The sequence below is a fragment of the Taudactylus pleione genome, unplaced genomic scaffold (genome assembly GCF_031769625.1).
Source record: "Taudactylus pleione unplaced genomic scaffold, aTauple2 ptg000436l, whole genome shotgun sequence".
In the NCBI taxonomy this organism is placed as follows: Eukaryota; Metazoa; Chordata; class Amphibia; order Anura; family Myobatrachidae; genus Taudactylus; species Taudactylus pleione.
This window is the reverse complement of record NW_028284838.1, coordinates 10,595,094-10,622,656: the sequence shown is the minus strand read 5'-3', so window position 1 is coordinate 10,622,656 and position 27,563 is coordinate 10,595,094. Positions and strand designations below refer to the sequence as shown.

Here is a 27,563-nt window from a genome sequence, read left to right as displayed (position 1 = left end):
TACCAATTCCCAGTCAGCGTTATGATCTCTCACAAATAAACTGGCCACACATCTGTACCTACCAATTCCCAGTCAGCGTATGACCTCTCACAAATAAACTGGCCACACATCTGTACCTACCAATTCCCAGTCAGCATTATGATCTCTCACAAATATATTGGCCACACATCTGTACCTACCAATTCCAGGTCAGCGTATGATCTCCCACAAATAAACTGGCCACACATCTGCACCTACCAATTCCAGGTCAGCGTATGATCTCCCACAAATAAACTGGCCACACATCTGCACCTACCAATTCCCAGTCAGCGTATGACCTCTCACAAATAAACTGGCCACACATCTGTACCTACCAATTCCCAATCAGCGTATGACCTCTCACAAATAAACTGGCCACACATCTGTACCTACCAATTCCCAGTCAGTGTATGATCTCCCACAAATAAACTGGCCACACATCTGCACCTACCAATTCCCGGACAGCGTATGATCTCTCACAAATAAACTGGCCACATATCTGTACCTACCAATTCCCAGTCAGCGCTATGATCTCCCACAAATAAACTGGCCACACATCTGTACCTACCAATTCCAGGTCAGCGTATGATCTCTCACAAATAAATTGGCCACACATCTGTACCTACCAATTCTCAGTCAGCGTTATGATCTCTCACAAATAAACTGGCCATACATCTGTACCTGCCAATTCCAGGTCAACGTATGATCTCCAACAAATAAACTGGCCACACATCTGCACCTACCAATTCCTGGTCAGCGTATGATCCCCCACAAATAAATTGGCCACACATCTGCAACTACCAATTCCCGGTCAGCGTATGATCCCCCACAAATAAATTGGCCACACATCTGCACCTACCAATTCCCAGTCAGTGTATGATCTCCCACAAATAAACTGGCCACACATCTGTACCTACCAATTCCCAGTCAGTGTATGATCTCCCACAAATAAACTGGACACACATCTGTACCTACCAATTCCAGGTCAGCGTATGATCTCTCACAAATAAACTGGCCACACATCTGTACCTACCAATTCCCAGTCAGTGTATGATCTCCCACAAATAAACTGGCCACACATCTGTACCTACCAATTCCCGGTCAGCGTATGATCTCCCACAAATAAACTGGCCAGACATCTGTACCTACCAATTCCAGGTAAGCATATGAGCTCCCACAAATAAACTGGCCACACATCTGTACCTACCAATTCCCAGTCAGCGTTATGATCTCTCACAAATAAACTGGCCACACATCTGCACTTACCAATTCCAGGTCAGCGTATGATCTCCCACAAATAATCTGACCACACATCTGCACCTACCAATTCCCAGTCAGCGTATGACCTCTCACAAATAAACTGGCCACACATCTGTACCTACCAATTCCCAATCAGCGTATGACCTCTCACAAATAAACTGGCCACACATCTGTACCCACCAATTCCCGGTCAGCGTATGATCCCCCACAAATAAATTGGCCACACATCTGCACCTACCAATTCCAGGTCAGCGTATGATCCCCCACAAATAAACTGGCCACACATCTGCACCTACCAATTCCAGGTCAGCGTATGATCTCCCACAAATAAACTGGCCACACATCTGCACCTACCAATTCCCAGTCAGCGTATGACCTCTCACAAATAAACTGGCCACACATCTGTACCTACCAATTCCCAATCAGCGTATGACCTCTCACAAATAAACTGGCCACACATCTGTACCTACCAATTCCCGGTCAGCGTATGATCCCCCACTAATAAATTGGCCACACATCTGCACCTACCAATTCCAGGTCAGCGTATGATCCCCCACAAATAAACTTGCCACACATCTGCACCTACCAATTCCAGGTCAGCGTATGATCCCCCACAAATAAACTGGCCATACATCTGCACCTACCAATTCCCGGTCAGCGTATGATCCCCCACAAATAAATTGGCCACACATCTGCACCTACCAATTCCCAGTCAGTGTATGATCTCCCACAAATAAACTGGCCACACATCTGTACCTACCAATTCCCGGTCAGCGTATGATCTCCCACAAATAAACTGGCCAGACATCTGTACCTACCAATTCCAGGTAAGCATATGAGCTCCCACAAATAAACTGGCCACACATCTGTACCTACCAATTCCCAGTCAGCGTTATGATCTCTCACAAATAAACTGGCCACACATCTGCACTTACCAATTCCAGGTCAGCGTATGATCTCCCACAAATAATCTGACCACACATCTGCACCTACCAATTCCCAGTCAGCGTATGACCTCTCACAAATAAACTGGCCACACATCTGTACCTACCAATTCCCAATCAGCGTATGACCTCTCACAAATAAACTGGCCACACATCTGTACCCACCAATTCCCGGTCAGCGTATGATCCCCCACAAATAAATTGGCCACACATCTGCACCTACCAATTCCAGGTCAGCGTATGATCCCCCACAAATAAACTGGCCACACATCTGCACCTACCAATTCCAGGTCAGCGTATGATCTCCCACAAATAAACTGGCCACACATCTGCACCTACCAATTCCCAGTCAGCGTATGACCTCTCACAAATAAACTGGCCACACATCTGTACCTACCAATTCCCAATCAGCGTATGACCTCTCACAAATAAACTGGCCACACATCTGTACCTACCAATTCCCGGTCAGCGTATGATCCCCCACTAATAAATTGGCCACACATCTGCACCTACCAATTCCAGGTCAGCGTATGATCCCCCACAAATAAACTTGCCACACATCTGCACCTACCAATTCCAGGTCAGCGTATGATCCCCCACAAATAAACTGGCCATACATCTGCACCTACCAATTCCCGGTCAGCGTATGATCCCCCACAAATAAATTGGCCACACATCTGCACCTACCAATTCCCGGTCAGCGTATGATCTCCCACAAATAAACTAGCCAGACATCTGTACCTACCAATTCCAGGTAAGCGTATGAGCTCCCACAAATAAACTGGCCACACATCTGTACCTACCACTTCCCAGTCAGCGTTATGATCTCTCACAAATAAACTGGCCACACATCTGCACCTACCAATTCCAGGTCAGCGTATGATCTCCCACAAATAAACTGGCCACACATCTGCACCTACCAATTCCCAGTCAGCATATGACCTCTCACAAATAAACTGGCCACACATCTGTACCTACCAATTCCCAATCGGCGTATGACCTCTCACAAATAAACTGGCCACACATCTGTACCTACCAATTCCCGGTCAGCGTATGATCCCCCACAAATAAATTGGCCACACATCTGCACCTACCAATTCCAGGTCAGCGTATGATCCCCCACAAATAAACTGGCCACACATCTGCACCTACCAATTCCTGGTCAGCGTATGATCCCCCACAAATAAATTGGCCACACATCTGCACCTACCAATTCCAGGTCAGCGTATGATCCCCCACAAATAAACTGGCCACACATCTGCACCTACCAATTCCAGGTCAGCGTATGATCCCCCACAAATAAACTGGCCACACATCTGCACCTACCAATTCCAGGTCAGCGTATGATCTCCCACAAATAAACTGGCCACACATCTGCACCTACCAATTCCCAGTCAGCGTTATGATCTCTCACAAATAAACTGGCCACACATCTGTACCTACCAATTCCCGGTCAGCGTATGACCTCTCACAAATAAACTGGACACACATCTGTACCTACCAATTCCCAGTCAGCATTATGATCTCTCACAAATAAATTGGCTACACATCTGTACCTACCAATTCCAGGTCAGCGTAAGATCTCCCACAAATAAACTGGCCACACATCTGCACCTAAAAATTCCAGGTCAGCGTATGATCTCCCACAAATAAACTGGCCACACATCTGCACCTACCAGTTCCCAGTCAGCGTATGACCACTCACAAATAAACTGGCCACACATCTGTACCTACCAATTCCCAATCAGCGTATGACCTCTCACAAATAAACTGGCCACACATCTGTACCTACCAATTTCCGGTCAGCGTATGATCCCCCACTAATAAATTGGCCACACATCTGCACCTACCAATTCCAGGTCAGCGTATGATCCCCCACAAATAAACTGGCCACACATCTGCACTTACTAATTCCAGGTCAGCGTATGATCCCCCACAAATAAACTGGCCACACATCTGCACCTACCAATTCCCGGTCAGCGTATGATCCCCCACAAATAAATTGGCCACACATCTGCACCTACCAATTCCCGGTCAGCGTATGATCTCCCACGAATAAACTGGCCACACATCTGTACCTACCAATTCCAGGTAAGCGTATGAGCTCCCACAAATAAACTGGCCACACATCTGTACCTACCAATTCCCAGTCAGCGTTATGATCTCTCACAAATAAACAGGCCACACATCTGCACCTACCAATTCCAGGTCAGCGTATGATCTCCCACAAATAAACTGGCCACACATCTGCACCTACCAATTCCCAGTCAGCGTATGACATCTCACAAATAAACTGGCCACACATCTGTACCTACCAATTCCCAATCAGCGTATGACCTCTCACAAATAAACTGGCCACACATCTGTACCTACCAATTCCCGGTCAGCGTATGATCCCCCACAAATAAATTGGCCACACATCTGCACCTACCAATTCCAGGTCAGCGTATGATCCCCCACAAATAAACTGGCCACACATCTGCACCTACCAATTCCAGGTCAGCGTATGATCCCCCACAAATAAACTGGCCACACATCTGCACCTACCAATTCCCGGTCAGCGTATGATCCCCCACAAATAAATTGGCCACACATCTGCACCTACCAATTCCAGGTCAGCGTATGATCCCTCACAAATAAACTGGCCACACATCTGCACCTACCAATTCCAGGTCAGCGTATGATCCCCCACAAATAAACTGGCCACACATCTGCACCTACCAATTCCCGGTCAGCGTATGATCCCCCACAAATAAATTGGCCACACATCTGTACCTACCAATTCCAGGTCAGCGTATGATCCCCCACAAATAAATTGGCCACACATCTGCACCTACCAATTTCAGGTCAGCGTATGATCTCCCACAAATAAACTGGTCACACATCTGCACCTACCAATTCCCAGTCAGCGTATGACCTCTCACAAATAAACTGGCCACACATCTGTACCTACCAATTCCCAGTCAGCATTATGATCTCTCACAAATAAACTGGCCACACATCTGTACCAACCAATTCCAGGTCAGCGTATGATCCCCCACAAATAAACTGGCCACACATCTGCACCTACCAATTCCCGGTCAGCGTATGATCTCCCACAAATAAACTGGCCAGACATCTGTACCTACCAATTCCAGGTAAGCGTATGAGCTCCCACAAATAAACTGGCCACACATCTGTACCTACCAATTCCCAGTCAGCGTTATGATCTCTCACAAATAAACTGGCCACACATCTGCACCTACCAATTCCAGGTCAGCGTATGATCTCCCACAAATAAACTGGCCACACATCTGCACCTACCAATTCCCAGTCAGCATATGACCTCTCACAAATAAACTGGCCACACATCTGTACCTACCAATTCCCAATCGGCGTATGACCTCTCACAAATAAACTGGCCACACATATGTACCTACCAATTCCCGGTCAGCGTATGATCCCCCACAAATAAATTGGCCACACATCTGCACCTACCAATTCCAGGTCAGCGTATGATCCCCCACAAATAAACTGGCCACACATCTGCACCTACCAATTCCAGGTCAGCGTATGATCCCCCACAAATAAACTGGCCACACATCTGCACCTACCAATTCCCGGTCAGCGTATGATCCCCCACAAATAAATTGGCCACACATCTGCACCTACCAATTCCAGGTCAGCGTATGATCCCCCACAAATAAACTGGCCACACATCTGCACCTACCAATTCCAGGTCAGCGTATGATCTCCCACAAACAAACTGGCCACACATCTGCACCTACCAATTCCAGGTCAGCGTATGATCTCCCACAAATAAACTGGCCACACATCTGCACCTACCAATTCCCAGTCAGCGTTATGATCTCTCACAAATAAACTGGCCACACATCTGTACCTACCAATTCCCGATCAGCGTATGACCTCTCACAAATAAACTGGACACACATCTGTACCTACCAATTCCCAGTCAGCATTATGATCTCTCACAAATAAATTGGCTACACATCTGTACCTACCAATTCCAGGTCAGCGTAAGATCTCCCACAAATAAACTGGCCACACATCTGCACCTACCAATTCCAGGTCAGCGTATGATCTCCCACAAATAAACTGGCCACACATCTGCACCTACCAATTCCCAGTCAGCGTATGACCACTCACAAATAAACTGGCCACACATCTGTACCTACCAATTCCCTATCAGCGTATGACCTCTCACAAATAAACTGGCCACACATCTGTACCTACCAATTCCCGGTCAGCGTATGATCCCCCACTAATAAATTGGCCACACATCTGCACCTACCAATTCCAGGTCAGCGTATGATCCCCCACAAATAAACTGGCCACACATCTGCACTTACTAATTCCAGGTCAGCGTATGATCCCCCACAAATAAACTGGCCACACATCTGCACCTACCAATTCCCGGTCAGCGTATGATCCCCCACAAATAAATTGGCCACACATCTGCACCTACCAATTCCCGGTCAGCGTATGATCTCCCACGAATAAACTGGCCAGACATCTGTACCTACCAATTCCAGGTAAGCGTATGAGCTCCCACAAATAAACTGGCCACACATCTGTACCTACCAATTCCCAGTCAGCGTTATGATCTCTCACAAATAAACAGGCCACACATCTGCACCTACCAATTCCAGGTCAGCGTATGATCTCCCACAAATAAACTGGCCACACATCTGTACCTACCAATTCCCAATCAGCGTATGACCTCTCACAAATAAACTGGCCACACATCTGTACCTACCAATTCCCGGTCAGCGTATGATCCCCCACAAATAAATTGGCCACACATCTGCACCTACCAATTCCAGGTCAGCGTATGATCCCCCACAAATAAACTGGCCACACATCTGCACCTACCAATTCCAGGTCAGCGTATGATCCCCCACAAATAAACTGGCCACACATCTGCACCTACCAATTCCCGGTCAGCGTATGATCCCCCACAAATAAATTGGCCACACATCTGCACCTACCAATTCCAGGTCAGCGTATGATCCCTCACAAATAAACTGGCCACACATCTGCACCTACCAATTCCAGGTCAGCGTATGATCCCCCACAAATAAACTGGCCACACATCTGCACCTACCAATTCCCGGTCAGCGTATGATCCCCCACAAATAAATTGGCCACACATCTGTACCTACCAATTCCAGGTCAGCGTATGATCCCCCACAAATAAATTGGCCACACATCTGCACCTACCAATTTCAGGTCAGCGTATGATCTCCCACAAATAAACTGGTCACACATCTGCACCTACCAATTCCCAGTCAGCGTATGACCTCTCACAAATAAACTGGCCACACATCTGTACCTACCAATTCCCAGTCAGCATTATGATCTCTCACAAATAAACTGGCCACACATCTGTACCAACCAATTCCAGGTCAGCGTATGATCCCCCACAAATAAACTGGCCACACATCAGCACCTACCAATTCCAGGTCAGCGTATGATCTCCCACAAATAAACTGGCCACACATCTGCACCTACCAATTCCCAGTCAGCGTATGACCACTCACAAATAAACTGGCCACACATCTGTACCTACCAATTCCCAATCAGCGTATGACCTCTCACAAATAAACTGGCCACACATCTGTACCTACCAATTCCCAGTCAGTGTATGATCTCCCACAAATAAACTGGCCACACATCTGCACCTACCAATTCCCGGACAGCGTATGATCTCTCACAAATAAACTGGCCACATATCTGTACCTACCAATTCCCAGTCAGCGTTATGATCTCCCACAAATAAACTGGCCACACATCTGTACCTACCAATTCCAGGTCAGCGTATGATCTCTCACAAATAAATTGGCCACACATTTGTACCTACCAATTCCCAGTCAGTGTATGATCTCCCACAAATAAACTGGCCACACATCTGTACCTACCAATTCCCAGTCAGTGTATGATCTCCCACAAATAAACTGGCCACACATCTGTACCTACCAATTCCAGGTCAGCGTATGATCTCTCACAAATAAACTGGCCACACATCTGTACCTACCAATTCCCAGTCAGTGTATGATCTCCCACAAATAAACTGGCCACACATCTGTACCTACCAATTCTCAGTCAGCGTATGATCTCCCACAAATAAACTGGCCAGACATCTGTACCTACCAATTCCAGGTAAGCGTATGAGCTCCCACAAATAAACTGGCCACACATCTGTACCTACCAATTCCCAGTCAGCATTATGATCTCTCACAAATAAACTGGCCACACATCTGCACCTACCAATTCCCAGTCAGCGTATGACATCTCACAAATAAACTGGCCACACATCTGTACCTACCAATTCCCAATCAGCGTATGACCTCTCACAAATAAACTGGCCACACATCTGTACCTACCAATTCCCGGTCAGCGTATGATCCCCCACAAATAAATTGGCCACACATCTTCACCTACCAATTCCAGGTCAGCGTATGATCCCCCACAAATAAACTGGCCACACATCTGCACCTACCAATTCCAGGTCAGCGTATGATCCCCCACAAATAAACTGGCCACACATCTGCACCTACCAATTCCCGGTCAGCGTATGATCCCCCACAAATAAATTGGCCACACATCTGCACCTACCAATTCCAGGTCAGCGTATGATCCCTCACAAATAAACTGGCCACACATCTGCACCTACCAATTCCAGGTCAGCGTATGATCCCCCACAAATAAACTGGCCACACATCTGCACCTACCAATTCCCGGTCAGCGTATGATCCCCCACAAATAAATTGGCCACACATCTGTACCTACCAATTCCAGGTCAGCGTATGATCCCCCACAAATAAATTGGCCACACATCTGCACCTACCAATTTCAGGTCAGCGTATGATCTCCCACAAATAAACTGGTCACACATCTGCACCTACCAATTCCCAGTCAGCGTATGACCTCTCAGAAATAAACTGACCACACATCTGTACCTACCAATTCCCAGTCAGCATTATGATCTCTCACAAATAAACTGGCCACACATCTGTACCAACCAATTCCAGGTCAGCGTATGATCCCCCACAAATAAACTGGCCACACATCTGCACCTACCAATTCCAGGTCAGCGTATGATCTCCCACAAATAAACTGGCCACACATCTGCACCTACCAATTCCCAGTCAGCGTATGACCACTCACAAATAAACTGGCCACACATCTGTACCTACCAATTCCCAATCAGCGTATGACCTCTCACAAATAAACTGGCCACACATCTGTACCTACCAATTCCCAGTCAGTGTATGATCTCCCACAAATAAACTGGCCACACATCTGCACCTACCAATTCCCGGACAGCGTATGATCTCTCACAAATAAACTGGCCACATATCTGTACCTACCAATTCCCAGTCAGCGTTATGATCTCCCACAAATAAACTGGCCACACATCTGTACCTACCAATTCCAGGTCAGCGTATGATCTCTCACAAATAAATTGGCCACACATTTGTACCTACCAATTCCCAGTCAGTGTATGATCTCCCACAAATAAACTGGCCACACATCTGTACCTACCAATTCCCAGTCAGTGTATGATCTCCCACAAATAAACTGGCCACACATCTGTACCTACCAATTCCAGGTCAGCGTATGATCTCTCACAAATAAACTGGCCACACATCTGTACCTACCAATTCCCAGTCAGTGTATGATCTCCCACAAATAAACTGGCCACACATCTGTACCTACCAATTCTCAGTCAGCGTATGATCTCCCACAAATAAACTGGCCAGACATCTGTACCTACCAATTCCAGGTAAGCGTATGAGCTCCCACAAATAAACTGGCCACACATCTGTACCTACCAATTCCCAGTCAGCATTATGATCTCTCACAAATAAACTGGCCACACATCTGTACCTACCAATTCTCAGTCAGCGTTATGATCTCTCACAAATAAACTTACCAAACATCTGTACCTGCCAATGCCAGGTCAGCGTATGATCTCCAACAAATAAACTGGCCACACATCTGCACCTACCAATTCCCGGTCAGCGTATGATCCCCCACAAATAAATTGGCCACACATCTGCACCTACCAATTCCAGGTCAGCGTATGATCTCCCACAAATAAATTGGCCACACATCTATACCTACCAATTCCCGGTCAGCGTATGATCCCCCACAAATAAATTGGCCACACATCTGCACCTACCAATTCCCGGTCAGCGTATGATCCCCCAGAAATAAACTGGCCACACATCTGCACCTACTAATTCCAGGTCAGCGTAAGATCCCCCACAAACAAACTGGCCACACATCTGCACCTACCAATTCCCGGTCAGCGTATGATCCCCCACAAATAAATTGGCCACACATCTGCACCTACCAATTCCAGGTCAGCGTATGATCCCCCACAAATAAATTGGCCACACATCTGCACCTACCAATTCCAGGTCAGCGTATGATCTCCCACAAATAAACTGGCCACACATCTGCACCTACCAATTCCAAGTCAGCGTTATGATCTCTCACAAATAAACTGGCCACACATCTGTACCTACCAATTCCCAGTCAACGTATGACCTCTCACAAATAAACTGGCCACACATCTGTACCTACCAATTCCCAGTCAGCATTATGATCTCTCACAAATATAATGGCCACACATCTGTACCTACCAATTCCAGGTCAGCGTATGATCTCCCATAAATAAACTGGCCACACATCTGCACCTACCAATTCCAGGTCAGCGTATGATCTCCCACAAATAAACTGGCCACACATCTGCACCTACCAATTCCCAGTCAGCGTATGACCTCTCACAAATAAACTGGCCACACATCTGTACCTACCAATTCCCAATCAGCGTATGACCTCTCACAAATAAACTGGCCACACATCTGTACCTACCAATTCCCAGTCAGTGTATGATCTCCCACAAATAAACTGGCCACACATCTGCACCTACCAATTCCCGGACAGCGTATGATCTCTCACAAATAAACTGGCCACATATCTGTACCTACCAATTCCCAGTCAGCGTTATGATCTCCAACAAATAAACTGGCCACACATCTGTACCTACCAATTCCCAGTCAGCATTATGATCTCTCACAAATAAACTGGCCACACATCTGTACCAACCAATTCCAGGTCAGCGTATGATCCCCCACAAATAAACTGGCCACACATCTGCACCTACCAATTCCAGGTCAGCGTATGATCTCCCACAAATAAACTGGCCACACATCTGCACCTACCAATTCCCAGTCAGCGTATGACCACTCACAAATAAACTGGCCACACATCTGTACCTACCAATTCCCAATCAGCGTATGACCTCTCACAAAAAAACTGGCCACACATCTGTACCTACCAATTCCCAGTCAGTGTATGATCTCCCACAAATAAACTGGCCACACATCTGCACCTACCAATTCCCGGACAGCGTATGATCTCTCACAAATAAACTGGCCACATATCTGTACCTACCAATTCCCAGTCAGCGTTATGATCTCCCACAAATAAACTGGCCACACATCTGTACCTACCAATTCCAGGTCAGCGTATGATCTCTCACAAATAAATTGGCCACACATCTGTACCTACCAATTCCCAGTCAGTGTATGATCTCCCACAAATAAACTGGCCACACATCTGTACCTACCAATTCCCAGTCAGTGTATGATCTCCCACAAATAAACTGGCCACACATCTGTACCTACCAATTCCAGGTCAGCGTATGATCTCTCACAAATAAACTGGCCACATATCTGTACCTACCAATTCCCAGTCAGCGTTATGATCTCCCACAAATAAACTGGCCACACATCTGTACCTACCAATTCCAGGTCAGCGTATGATCTCTCACAAATAAATTGGCCACACATCTGTACCTACCAATTCCCAGTCAGTGTATGATCTCCCACAAATAAACTGGCCACACATCTGTACCTACCAATTCCCAGTCAGTGTATGATCTCCCACAAATAAACTGGCCACACATCTGTACCTACCAATTCCAGGTCAGCGTATGATCTCTCACAAATAAACTGGCCACACATCTGTACCTACCAATTCCCAGTCAGTGTATGATCTCCCACAAATAAACTGGCCACACATCTGTACCTACCAATTCTCAGTCAGCGTATGATCTCCCACAAATAAACTGGCCAGACATCTGTACCTACCAATTCCAGGTAAGCGTATGAGCTCCCACAAATAAACTGGCCACACATCTGTACCTACCAATTCCCAGTCAGCATTATGATCTCTCACAAATAAACTGGCCACACATCTGTACCTACCAATTCTCAGTCAGCGTTATGATCTCTCACAAATAAACTGGCCAAACATCTGTACCTGCCAATGCCAGGTCAGCGTATGATCTCCAACAAATAAACTGGCCACACATCTGCACCTACCAATTCCCGGTCAGCGTATGATCCCCCACAAATAAATTGGCCACACATCTGCACCTACCAATTCCAGGTCAGCGTATGATCTCCCACAAATAAATTGGCCACACATCTGTACCTACCAATTCCCGGTCAGCGTATGATCCCCCACAAATAAATTGGCCACACATCTGCACCTACCAATTCCCGGTCAGCGTATGATCCCCCACAAATAAACTGGCCACACATCTGCACCTACTAATTCCAGGTCAGCGTAAGATCCCCCACAAATAAACTGGCCACACATCTGCACCTACCAATTCCCGGTCAGCGTATGATCCCCCACAAATAAATTGGCCACACATCTGCACCTACCAATTCCAGGTCAGCGTATGATCCCCCACAAATAAATTGGCCACACATCTGCACCTACCAATTCCAGGTCAGCGTATGATCTCCCACAAATAAACTGGCCACACATCTGCACCTACCAATTCCAAGTCAGCGTTATGATCTCTCACAAATAAACTGGCCACACATCTGTACCTACCAATTCCCAGTCAACGTATGACCTCTCACAAATAAACTGGCCACACATCTGTACCTACCAATTCCCAGTCAGCATTATGATCTCTCACAAATATAATGGCCACACATCTGTACCTACCAATTCCAGGTCAGCGTATGATCTCCCACAAATAAACTGGCCACACATCTGCACCTACCAATTCCAGGTCAGCGTATGATCTCCCACAAATAAACTGGCCACACATCTGCACCTACCAATTCCCAGTCAGCGTATGACCTCTCACAAATAAACTGGCCACACATCTGTACCTACCAATTCCCAATCAGCGTATGACCTCTCACAAATAAACTGGCCACACATCTGTACCTACCAATTCCCAGTCAGTGTATGATCTCCCACAAATAAACTGGCCACACATCTGCACCTACCAATTCCCGGACAGCGTATGATCTCTCACAAATAAACTGGCCACATATCTGTACCTACCAATTCCCAGTCAGCGTTATGATCTCCAACAAATAAACTGGCCACACATCTGTACCTACCAATTCCAGGTCAGCGTATGATCTCTCACAAATAAATTGGCCACATATCTGTACCTACCAATTCCCAGTCAGTGTATGATCTCCCACAAATAAACTGGCCACACATCTGTACCTACCAATTCCCAGTCAGTGTATGATCTCCCACAAATAAACTGGCCACACATCTGTACCTACCAATTCCAGGTCAACGTATGATCTCTCACAAATAAACTGGCCACACATCTGTACCTACCAATTCCCTGGCAGTGTATGATCTCTCACAAATAAACTGGCCACACATCTGTACCTGCCAATTCCAGGTCAGCGTATGATCTCCAACAAATAAACTGGCCACACATCTGCACCTACCAATTCCCGGTCAGCGTATGATCCCCCACAAATAAATTGGCCACACATCTGCACCTACCAATTCCAGGTCAGTGTATGATCCCCCACAAATAAATTGGCCACACATCTGCACCTACCAATTCCAGGTCAGCGTATGATCCCCCACAAATAAACTGGCCACACATCTGCACCTACCAATTCCAGGTCAGTGTATGATCCCCCACAAATAAACTGGCCACACATCTGCACCTACCAATTCCCGGTCAGCGTATGATCCCCCACAAATAAATTGGCCACACATCTGCACCTACCAATTCCAGGTCAGCGTATGATCCCCCACAAATAAATTGGCCACACATCTGCACCTACCAATTCCAGGTCAGCGTATGATCTCCCACAAATAAACTGGCCACACATCTGCACCTACCAATTCCCAGTCAGCGTTATGATCTCTCACAAATAAACTGGCCACACATCTGTACCTACCAATTCCCAGTCAGCATTATGATCTCTCACAAATAAATTGGCAACACATCTGTACCTACCAATTCCAGGTCAGCGTATGATCTCCCACAAATAAACTGGCCACACATCTGCACCTACCAATTCCAGGTCAGCGTATGATCTCCCACAAATAAACTGGCCACACATCTGCACCTACCAATTCGCAGTCAGCGTATGACCTCTCACAAATAAACTGGCCACACATCTGTACCTACCAATTCCCAATCAGCGTATGACCTCTCACAAATAAACTGGCCACACATCTGTACCTACCAATTCCCAGTCAGTGTTTGATCTCCCACAAATAAACTGGCCACACATCTGCACCTACCAATTCCCGGACAGCGTATGATCTCTCACAAATAAACTGGCCACATATCTGTACCTACCAATTCCCAGTCAGCGTTATGATCTCCCACAAATAAACTGGCCACACATCTGTACCTACCAATTCCAGGTCAGCGTATGATCTCTCACAAATAAATTGGCCACACATCTGTACCTACCAATTCCCAGTCAGTGTATGATCTCCCACAAATAAACTGGCCAAACATCTGTACCTACCAATTCCCAGTCAGTGTATGATCTCCCACAAATAAACTGGCCACACATCTGTACCTACCAATTCCAGGTCAGCGTATGATCTCTCACAAATAAACTGGCCACACATCTGTACCTACCAATTCCCAGTCAGTGTATGATCTCCCCCAAATAAACTGGCCACACATCTGTACCTACCAATTCCCAGTCAGTGTATGATCTCCCACAAATAAACTGGCCAGACATCTGTACCTACCAATTCCAGGTCAGCGTATGAGCTCCCACAAATAAACTGGCCAGACATCTGTACCTACCAATTCCAGGTCAGCGTATGAGCTCCCACAAATACACTGGCCACACATCTGTACCTACCAATTCCCAGTCAGCATTATGATCTCTCACTAATAAACTGGCCACACATCTGTACCTACCAATTCCCAGTCAGCGTTATGATCTCTCACAATTAAACTGGCCACACATCTGCACCTACCAATTCCAGGTCAGCGTATGATCTCCCACAAATAAACTGGCAACACATCTGCACCTACCAATTCCAGGTCAGCTTATGACCTCTCACAAATAAACTGGCCACACATCTGTACCTACCAATTCCCAGTCAGCATTATGATCTCTCACAAATAAACTGGCCACACATCTGTACCTACCAATTCCCAGTCAGCGTATGACCTCTCACAAATAAACTGGCCACACATCTGTACCTACCAATTTCCAGTCAGCGTTATGATCTCTCACAAATAAATTGGCCACACATCTGTACCTACAAATTCCAGGTCAGCGTATGATCTCCCACAAATAAACTGGCCACACATCTGCACCTACCAATTCCCAGTCAGCGTATGACCTCTCACAAATAAACTGGCCACACATCTGTACCTACCAATTCCCAATCAGCGTATGACCTCTCACAAATAAACTGGCCACACATCTGTACCTACCAATTCCCAGTCAGTGTATGATCTCCCACAAATAAACTGGCCAGACATCTGTACCTACCAATTCCAGGTCAGCGTATGAGCTCCCACAAATAAACTGGCCACACATCTGTACCTACCAATTCCCAGTCAGCATTATGATCTCTCACAAATAAACTGGCCACACATCTGTACCTACCAATTCCCAGTCAGCGTTATGATCTCTCACAAATAAACTGGCCACACATCTCCACCTACCAATTCCCAGTCAGCGTTATGATCTCTCACAAATAAATTGGCCACAAATCTCCACCTACCAATTCACAGTCAGCGTATGATCTCTCACAAATAAACTGGCCACACATCTGCACCTACCAATTCCCGGTCAGCATTATGATCTCTCACAAATAAATTGGCCACACATCTGCACCTACCAATTCCCAGTCAGCGTTATGACCTCTCACAAATAAATTGGCCACAAATCTCCACCTACCAATTCCCGGTTAGCGTATGACCTCTCACAAATAAACTGGACACACATCTGTACCTACCAATTCCCAATCAGCGTTATGATCTCCCACAAATAAACTGGCCACACATCTGTACCTACCAATTCCCAGTCAGCATATGATCTCCCACAGATAAATTGACCACACATCTGCACCTACCAATTCCAGGTCAGCATATGATCTCCCACAAATAAACTGGCCAAACATCTGCACCTACCAATTCCCAGTCAGTCAGTGTATGATCCCCCACAAATAAACTGGCCACACATCTGCACCTACCAATTCCCGGTCAGCGTTATGATCTCTCACAAATAAACTGGCCACATATCTGTACCTACCAATTCCCAGTCAGCGTTATGATCTCCCACAAATAAACTGGCCACACATGTGTACCTACCAATTCCCAGTCAGCGTTATGATCTCTCACAAATAAACTGGCCACACATCTGTACCTACCAATTCCCAGTCAGCGTATGATCTCCCACAAATAAACTGGCCACACATCTGTACCTACCAATTCCCAGTCAGCGTATGATCTCCCACAAATAAACTGGCCACACATCTGCACCTACCAATTCCCGGTCAGCGTTATGATCTCCCACAAATAAACTGGCCACACATCTGTACCTACCAATTCCCAGTCAGCGTTATGATCTCTCACAAATAAACTGGCCACACATCTGCACCTACCAATTCCCAGTCAGCGTATGATCTCTCACAAATAAACTGGCCACACATCTGCACCTACCAATTCCAGGTCAGCGTATGATCTCCCACAAATAAACTGGCCACACATCAGCACCTACCAATTCCCAGTCAGTGTATGATCTCCCACAAATAAACTGGCCACACATCTGCACCTACCAATTCCAGGTCAGTGTATGATCTCCCACAAATAAACTGGCCACACATCTGTACCTACCAATTCCCAGTCAGCGTATGATCTCCCACAGACAAATTGGCCACACATCTGCACCTACCAATTCCAGGTCAGTCACGGTATGATCCCCCACAAATAAACTGGCCACACATCTGTACCTACCAATTCCCGGTCAGAGTATGGTCTCTGACAGATAACCTGGTGATACATTTGCACCTACCAATTCCCGATCAGCCTATGCTTTACCACCATACTTGCCTATTCTCCCTGAACAGCCCCGAGATGCTCAATCTCGGGTACTGCTCCCGGCCGCCCGGAAGAGCATTCAAGTCTCCCAGAGGATTACTCCGTCTGGTGCTGACCACTTCCGTATAAAAGAGGGTGGTCCGTGTGGCCAATGTCATAATTTGGCAGGTATGTCTCCCACATATGAGCTTGGAACATACCTGATATATGTTAAGCCAAGTTTGTTGTTACTACCACATACAGGTTATTAAATACTGATAACTCCAGCCAATTCCCATACTACTGTCCATAAGTAAATTAAATTATCAGCATTGTTGTTGATATGTTGGGCACCACCGTGCTCCACAGACAATGGGAAAGCATATATAAAATAGGGCATACAAGGTAGACAAAGTTGAAAATAACATAAAAACTAATGGGGTTTTTTATTACAAATAAAAAAAGAAAAAAACTCACCAGATTTCTGGAAACTATGCTCATGAAGCCAACCTGCGTCAGTCTGCGGAGCAACTGAAATTCCTAAGGATCGATCATCTCTAACAAGGCAAAAGTACACAGTAGTCTTGTAAATATGTAAACATATGAACATGTAAGGGTACTAAAGCTTACTACAATATAAAGCTGAGTAAAAACGGCATTGAGTAGCCATGCATAGCCAGTTACAGTATCTCCTGTATGATTTTAGAGTATAAATATACTGGGTATTTATGGTACAGCAGCAAGGTCTTGCATGGCACAAGATACAAGCAATAGACAGCAAAAAACAAAACAAATTTCCATCCCCCAAAAATGTGCATTTTGTTCATAGCAAGTCAAATGCACATCTTCATAAGATACACTAATAGCATAAGATACCAAGCTGCATATCAGTTCTATGTATTACAGTTGGGATTTCCCATTGTCTGACCTCATACTGTGAGAAATCCCTACTGTATAAATAGAAGTGATATTCCACTCCCGATTCTACTCTAATTTGCTGCGGAAAGACAAAGGAGCTCATTCAGACCCGCTCGCTAAGATGCATACTCTCGCTGCTGCCGATGGTATGCATTGTGTATGCATCACAGTGTGCGTGCGCATACCTTAGCGAAAGTTCACAATGCATTCGCTCGCTGTGCATAGACAGCCCAGCAGAGTGAGTGACAGGAGAAGCCGTTTGTAGGTGGTAACAGGGGCTGGCCATTAAAAACGGGGGAGTGGAGGTGCAAACGCAAGCGTGCCTGAGCATCTCAACCGTGTTATAGAGGTGTGCATAATTAAAAGACAGCATCATAGTACACGTCACCTGGCTTGTTTTTACACTGAAGTGCTCGCAGTGCTTGCGGCAGGGTATGGTCAACCTCTAGCGCTGCGATAGCACCCGATGTACCAATGGTTGCATACACTTCCTGGACATGACGTGCACAAGTGGGTGTCTTAAAATAGGCTGGTGGGTGTCTGCATACACTATGTGATCGCTCTCTAAGAAATACTGGGCGTGCTAATGCATTGCTGTGCGATAGTGCTGCCTACACAATTTGCATACACATCGTGCGATCGATCGCATCTAGCTAGCGGCTCTGAATCAGGCCCAAAGTCCTTGTTGTTCACTGAAGGTTTTTCACTTTGACCCCACCCTTTCTCTCCGGTCCCCAGAAACTAGGGGATGCAGTACAACGGTGAATTAGAGTTTTGGGTGGGATTTTTCTATTTTCTAACAAAATGTTTTCTTGTGTGTTTTTGTTCAGCATTTTTCCAAATTGCATTAACGGTATCAGAATTTGTTGCCTTCTTAAAACAGTCACAGTGAGCACACAGATCTCCATTTTCCACTTTATTGAAACACTCAATTAGTGAAGGCAGCAATGAGGTGGAAAAATATCTGCATATATATAGACTGTACACATAAATATAATCAAGCTCTCATTACGTTAACCTTGAAGTTCCCTGTAGCATGTTTCCTAGAAGATAAAAGAGATGTTCATGTTCTTTAGCTGTAAACACTTATACTGATACTAATGGTGTTTGTGTATGATTTGTTTTCTGGTTAGCCAAACAGCAATATCTATTTGAGTGCCTGCACCTGGGAAATCTAGTGGTTACTAGATGGCCAGAATCTCTGTTACTGATGCAGTCAGTATTATAGTAAGGCTATGATTATTGTAACTAGATAATATTTGTATTAGTGTACCTAATTATGCTACATATAAAGTGCTGATGTATTATGCAGCACTGTACATTGTAGGAAACATAATATAAGTGACATGCAATTACATAAAAAGGAAGGTAAAGATGGCCAATATGAGCTTACAATCGAAGAAGTCTGGGGGACACCTGATACATAACAGCATCTTATGGTGAAAGTGTGTGTAGATAATATAAGTCAGAACTATTATAGTGTAAGCCACCAAACAAAAAGCATCGATTGGCGACTGGTATTTCTAGGCAGATAGGTTATGGTAAATGTGGGTTAATGTGTACATCCAAAGCTATCTCTATCTTCATCTGCCATAATGTGGGAATGTTTGCCTGTGCATAGTTAAAAAAAAGTGTTTATACACGTGTGAATAGGCTCTCAGTCTCCTCAAGCTGCAGACCTTATGTTGCATATTTCAGCTGTTATATTATACATACTGTAAACAGAGATTCCTGTAGCTACAGTTACCATGTAGATCATGCACACATGAAATATACAGATTGCAGTGCTGATATGAGTTCATATAGACATGACTAGTACACAATAAAATTAAAGGTTAGCATGATTCATTTTATCCCAGACAGTAAAAACATTTGTATTATACTGTATATTTCTCTGTACTGTACTATAAAATGTATGTTATAGTAGCCATGTATTACCCTAATGTAGTGTCCTATGTTCTTCTATCCTGCCACGTAAAGATATGCAGTTAGGTCCCTTTAAAATTGGACACTAACACACTTTTTTTATTTGAGCTATTTACCAAAACATATAAGTTACAGTTATATAATGATTATGGTTTTAAAGTGCAGACTATCAGCTTTAATTTGAGGTTATTCACATCCAAATTGGAGGAAAGATTTACGAATTACAGCCCCTCTTTTTTAAGGGAACAAAAAGTAATTGATAAATGACTCAAAAACTGTTTCATGGACAGGTGTGGGCTATTCCTTCGTTATTGTTTTTTATAACTAAAGTAGCCAAAATGTCTGAAGTTGATTCCAACTGTGGCATTTGCATTTAGAAGCTGTTGCTGTGAACCCACAACATGCAGTCAAAGGAGCTCTCAATGCAAGTGACACAGGCCATCCTTAGTGTGCAAAGACACAAAAATGCATCAGAGAGTTCCTGCTACCAACAGTTTGGTACATTTGGAGTAGAGTTTGGTAGAGTCTGAGATAAAAAGAACACTATCAGCAGTTTGATACAGTCTGAGAAAAAAAGAATGCACGAGTGAGTTCGGCAACACAAAAAGGCCTGGACGTCCATGGAGGACAACAGTGGTGGATGAACAAAGGATCCTCTACATGGTAAAGCAAACCCCCTTCACAACATCCAGCCAAGCGAAGAACACTCTCCAGGAGGTAGGTACATCATTATCCAAGTCTATCATAAATAGAAGACTTCAAGAAAGCAAATACAGAGTATTCTTACAAGGTGCAAACCATTCGTCAACCTCATAAATAGAAAGGTCAGATTAGACTTTGTCAGATAACATCTAAAAAATACCAGTCCAGTTCTGGCACATCATTCTTTTGATAGATGAAACAAAGATCAACTTGTACCAGAATGGAGAAGTATGGAGAAGGTTTAGAATGGCTCATGATCTGAAGCATCTCACATCATCTGTAAACACGGTGGAGGCCGTGTAATGGCATGGGCATGCATGGCTTCCAATGGCACTGGGTCACTAGTGTGTACTGATGATGTGAAGGGAGACAGAAGCAGTCGGATGAAGTCTGAAGTGTATAGGGATATACTCTCTGCTCAAATTCAGCTAAATTCAGCAAAGTGGATTGGACGGCGCTTCACAGTACAGATGGACAATGGCCCAAAACATACTGCAAAAGCAATCTAGGAGTTTTTAAGGCATAGAAGTAGAATAATCTACAATGGATGCATCAATCACCAGATCGAGTATACATGTTACTTGGTGAAGGCAAAACTAAAGGCAGAAAGACCCACAACAAACAACTGAAGACCGCTGCAGTAAAAGTCTGACAAAGCCTAACAAAGGAGGAGACCCAGCATTGGGTGATGTCCATGGGTTCCAGACTTCGAGCAGTCATTGACTGCAGAGGATCCTCGACAAAGTATTAAAAATGAACATTTATTTCCGATTATTTTAATTTGTTCAAATACATTTGAGCCCCTAATAATAGGGGAATGTATAAAAATGGTTGCAATCCTAAACGTTTCATGCAATATTTTTTGTTAAACCCCTTGTAGTGACAAGCATATTTATCACAATCCGCATTTCAGATGCGGATGGGATGTGATAAATTCACCCAAATACGCATAGCGATATTTGAATACATCGCAGGGATGTCTCAAATATCACATGCAGGGACAGAACTTGCGAGAAAGCTCTATCCCTGTGAATCCTGTCCAAGCACTTCTCAGGGAATGTTTTGCACAAAAGTACAGCGACTGTGCTGCGCATGAGCCGTTATCTATCCCTCCGCAATACCCCAACCCCCCCTTACCGGATCTCCCTCTTCGCTCCCATTAGAAAATAAATCAAATAAAACGTACCTGCAGCAGGATTGGTGATCGGCGTCTCCTTCTGTGTGATCCAGTCAGCTGATCTGTGCAGCAGCCGACTGAGATCATTTGATAGTCCCGACAGACATCTCAGCTGACCGGGTCACAACACAGCAGGAGACACCGAACACCAATCCCCGGCTGCAGGTATTTTCTATTTTAACTATTTATTTTGACTGTGATCATTACAAGTATGGGAAATGCAATCTGCTTACTAAAAGAATGCAAATTTAAGGGCTTGGAGTCGTTTTTTTTACAAAAACTGCTCCAATAGCCCTTTGATACATTTCAGTGATACTAAAATAATGTGAATAGTATTAATATTGATAAATATGCCCTAAAGTTGAAAGTCTTCAGTTGCATCTCCCTTGTTTAATTATAAATCCATTGTGGTGGTGTACAGAGCCAAAATTGTGTAGGTGTTCAAATATATATGGACCTAACTGTATACAAGATCACACCTTGCAACAGCTAATCCACTCTGCAATAGGTAGGTGAATTCGTAATACATATTGTAGTGCAAAATTATTAAGGAATGGCACCAAGTACCAAGAATGGAAATAAAATGACTACATTCAGGGCCGGATTAAGACTTGCGAGGGCCCCCGGGGCAACTAAATTGTGGGGGCCCCAACCAATCAAATTGACACTGACCTCCGGCTGCCACTCCTATGTCCCTGCATGATAATCCGACACATAAAGGTGGCATTTGTAAGAAACATTGGGGGCAGTAGAGCCGCCAGGGAGGGTGCTCTCTGGGCAGCCAGGTGCCATTTAGCATTGTCAGGTTGCTGGCTGCAGCCTCTCATCACAGCCACTGTCACTGCAATGAGCAGGGGAGGGCAGAGCGTGTGCACACACACGGAGAATGCCAGGATCGGGCACTGGTGTGATACCTGTCAGGACCGGCTGCGATTGGTGAGTATCATGCCCTCGGCTGACATCTTCCTTTTGCCAGAGGGTGGAGGTGCTGAGAGGGAATCTACACACTACCGTGCTGTCACTGGCCCCGCTTTCTCAGGGGAGCAGTAGCAGCAGCCTGGTTTAATAGAGCGGGGAGCCAGGCAAGAGAACAGAGCGCCGCGGAGCACATCTTCTTCAACCCGGGTTATACTGGACTGGAAGGTGAGGAGGGGGATTGCCCCACTTTGCAGTTGTACACTCTACTGTGTCCGGAGGCTGGACACACAAGGGCGGTGGCAGAGTGGGCCGGGTAGGGGCAATGTGTGGGGGCCCCTGGACGACCGCCCCGCCTATAATCCGGCCCTGGCTACATTATTTTGTATCTTTTTATTGCTTGGTAACATGACAGTACAGAAGGACATACTCAAAGAAAAAGAACGACTACTGCACCGGTCATATATTTGTCTTCATATCTCTAAGAATAGACCCCAAATAGAACTGTACTTCGTATATCACCATGTAGTCTTATTGTTGATATTGTATTGGGAGTGCAGCCTTTGGATAACTAGTAAGGATGTTCAAAAAAAAAAATGGATAGGAGTTGTCTTAGATGGCGCACTCTATACTTTAGCACTATATTCGGGTGAGATTCAAACGGGTTTTGAAGTATATTATGTCCACTGATTGGATCCACTTGAAATGTGGTAAAGATCAGAACATATATATGTGTACTACTGGTATCATATCTTGATGACATCGTACATGGGACCTCATTCAGAGCCACTCACTAGATGCGTTCGCTCGCACAGTGCATATGCAAATTTGGGAAGACAGGCAATCGCACAGCAAGGCATTAGCACGCCCAATATGTCTTGGCGTACGATCACTTTGTGTATGCAGACCGCCCACCAGCCTGTCTTAAGACGCCCACTTGCGCACGTCATCTGCAGGAAGTGTATGCAACCATCGGTACATCGGGTAACATCGGATGCGATCGATGCGCTTGTGGTTGACCATACTCTGCAGCAAGCACTGTGAGCACTTCAGTGTAAAATCTAGCCATGTGTTATATACTATGATTTTGCCTCTTAACTATGCACGCCTCTGAAACGGCATTGAGACACTCAGGCACGCCCATGTTCGCACCTCCACTCCCCCGATTTTAGCGGCCAGCCCGTCACCACCGACAAACGGCTTCTCCTGTCACTCACGCTGGTGGGCAGTCTATGCTCAGCGAGCGAACGCTTCCCGATCTCTCGCAGTGGTTTGCGCACTGCGATGCGTACGCATGCGCACAATGCGACCATCGGCAGCTATGAGCGAACGCATCTTAGCGAGTGGGTCTGAATCAGGTCCATTAATCAATGGACGGATTGCTGACAAATGATAGTTAGTTTACAACTAGTGCACTATTGAGGAGTACTCGTATTAGGTTGGATTCCCTCTCAATCATATGGGCACATATGTAATTACTAATGGAATCCAAGTTCACCCATTTGATGCACTTTTTTAGTCTTTGGGTAGCAAATCCTAGTTTATTCCCTTCTATCGAACCCTCAAGGAGGGAGACGTTCTGAGTGATTCAGAGGTCTCGAACAGTCATTTGTATTACTGCATGGGTACTTACAGTCATTCATTCATTATCACCCCTTTATGTAAGAATTTGCTAACAAGAGTACACCAGTGGTGTGATGCGGTTAGTTAATATACAAAAATATTCACTTCATATACTTTAGGCACATAATTTAGTATCAAAGAAATATATATTTATTATTTGCAGTAAATTGTGAGGTTCATCCAACTAGTGAAAATCTTACAATGCTACTAATTCACTCACATTATCACTTGCATATTGTCGAAGCTGGATAATTGGCCGACACAAGATCAGTTTAAAATTGAAGCGTGCACAATGCCATCTTGCGAATGGCAGCTAGACTCCATTTTAGAAACAAGAATCTACAAGACGCCATTTTGCGACCAGCGCCATTTTAAGTTACAACTCACAAGCTAAGTACAGATGGCAATGTTTTTGATAATCTACCAAGGGCAACTGGAAGAACAGCCTCCTGAGAAAAAGTAAATAGAATAGACAAGGAGTGTTTTACATACAAATTGGGAATCCCTGTATGCAGACAAGTATAGTTGTTGCAATTGTAATATAACCCAGGTATTGATCTACACAATTGAATTTGTGTGAATCCTAAACAGGTTTTAGTCCCACACCCAGACAGAATGGCCCCAGCTTCACAGCTGGGGGTAACACATTTGCATTCACACAAGAGTCTGGAAGAACAAAGGACTTTTCATTTGAGCCTGGGAAAGGTGGGGGCTATATATTTGTCTTCATATCTCTAAGAATAGACCCCAAATAGAACTGTACTTCGTATATCACCATGTAGTCTTATTGTTGATATTGTATTGGGAGTGCAGCCTTTGGATAACTAGTAAGGATGTTCAAAAAAAAAAATGGATAGGAGTTGTCTTAGATGGCGCACTCTATACTTTAGCACTATATTCGGGTGAGATTCAAACGGGTTTTGAAGTATATTATGTCCACTGATTGGATCCACTTGAAATGTGGTAAAGATCAGAACATATATATGTGTACTACTGGTATCATATCTTGATGACATCGTACATGGGACCTCATTCAGAGCCACTCACTAGATGCGTTCGCTCGCACAGTGCATATGCAAATTTGGGAAGACAGGTAATCGCACAGCAAGGCATTAGCACGCCCAATATGTCTTGGCGTACGATCACTTTGTGTATGCAGACCGCCCACCAGCCTGTCTTAAGACGCCCACTTGCGCACGTCATCTGCAGGAAGTGTATGCAACCATCGGTACATCGGGTAACATCGGATGCGATCGATGCGCTTGTGGTTGACCATACTCTGCAGCAAGCACTGTGAGCACTTCAGTGTAAAATCTAGCCATGTGTTATATACTATGATTTTGCCTCTTAACTATGCACGCCTCTGAAACGGCATTGAGACACTCAGGCACGCCCATGTTCGCACCTCCACTCCCCCGATTTTAGCGGCCAGCCCGTCACCACCGACAAATGGCTTCTCCTGTCACTCACGCTGGTGGGCAGTCTATGCTCAGCGAGCGAACGCTTCCCGATCTCTCGCAGTGGTTTGCGCACTGCGATGCGTACGCATGCGCACAATGCGACCATCGGCAGCTATGAGCGAACGCATCTTAGCGAGTGGGTCTGAATCAGGTCCATTAATCAATGGACGGATTGCTGACAAATGATAGTTAGTTTACAACTAGTGCACTATTGAGGAGTACTCGTATTAGGTTGGATTCCCTCTCAATCATATGGGCACATATGTAATTACTAATGGAATCCAAGTTCACCCATTTGATGCACTTTTTTAGTCTTTGGGTAGCAAATCCTAGTTTATTCCCTTCTATCGAACCCTCAAGGAGGGAGACGTTCTGAGTGATTCAGAGGTCTCGAACAGTCATTTGTATTACTGCATGGGTACTTACAGTCATTCATTCATTATCACCCCTTTATGTAAGAATTTGCTAACAAGAGTACACTTCATATACTTTAGGCACATAATTTAGTATCAAAGAAATATATATTTATTATTTGCAGTAAATTGTGAGGTTCATCCAACTAGTGAAAATCTTACAATGCTACTAATTCACTCACATTATCACTTGCATATTGTCGAAGCTGGATAATTGGCCGACACAAGATCAGTTTAAAATTGAAGCGTGCACAATGCCATCTTGCGAATGGCAGCTAGACTCCATTTTAGAAACAAGAATCTACAAGACGCCATTTTGCGACCAGCGCCATTTTAAGTTACAACTCACAAGCTAAGTACAGATGGCAATGTTTTTGATAATCTACCAAGGGCAACTGGAAGAACAGCCTCCTGAGAAAAAGTAAATAGAATAGACAAGGAGTGTTTTACATACAAATTGGGAATCCCTGTATGCAGACAAGTATAGTTGTTGCAATTGTAATATAACCCAGGTATTGATCTACACAATTGAATTTGTGTGAATCCTAAACAGGTTTTAGTCCCACACCCAGACAGAATGGCCCCAGCTTCACAGCTGGGGGTAACACATTTGCATTCACACAAGAGTCTGGAAGAACAAAGGACTTTTCATTTGAGCCTGGGAAAGGTGGGGGCTGCTGAGAGAGGGGGTGCGTGTGGAACTATAAGGCTCAGCATTTCACACTGCTAGGTGTTCACTTAGTAAGTGAGATTTAAGTGCACCATTTCTCATACACACATTAATACGCACAATTGCGCTGGTAACTAATCGCATATTAGCGAATGCATAAGATCCTATATGAAAAC

The 27,563-nt window shown here is 45.0% G+C and overlaps 1 protein-coding gene across 1 annotated transcript in view; it reads right to left on the bottom strand.

Annotated features, from left to right (window-relative positions):
- ERICH6 (glutamate rich 6) overlaps positions 1–27,563 on the bottom strand; it is a 95,201-nt gene that overhangs the window by 50,068 nt on the left and 17,570 nt on the right. Inside the window, exon 3 of the mRNA XM_088447708.1 lies at positions 18,061–18,140. Within this exon, the coding sequence (XP_088303834.1) occupies positions 18,061–18,140 (80 nt within the window). The remainder of the gene's footprint in view (positions 1–18,060; positions 18,141–27,563) is intronic.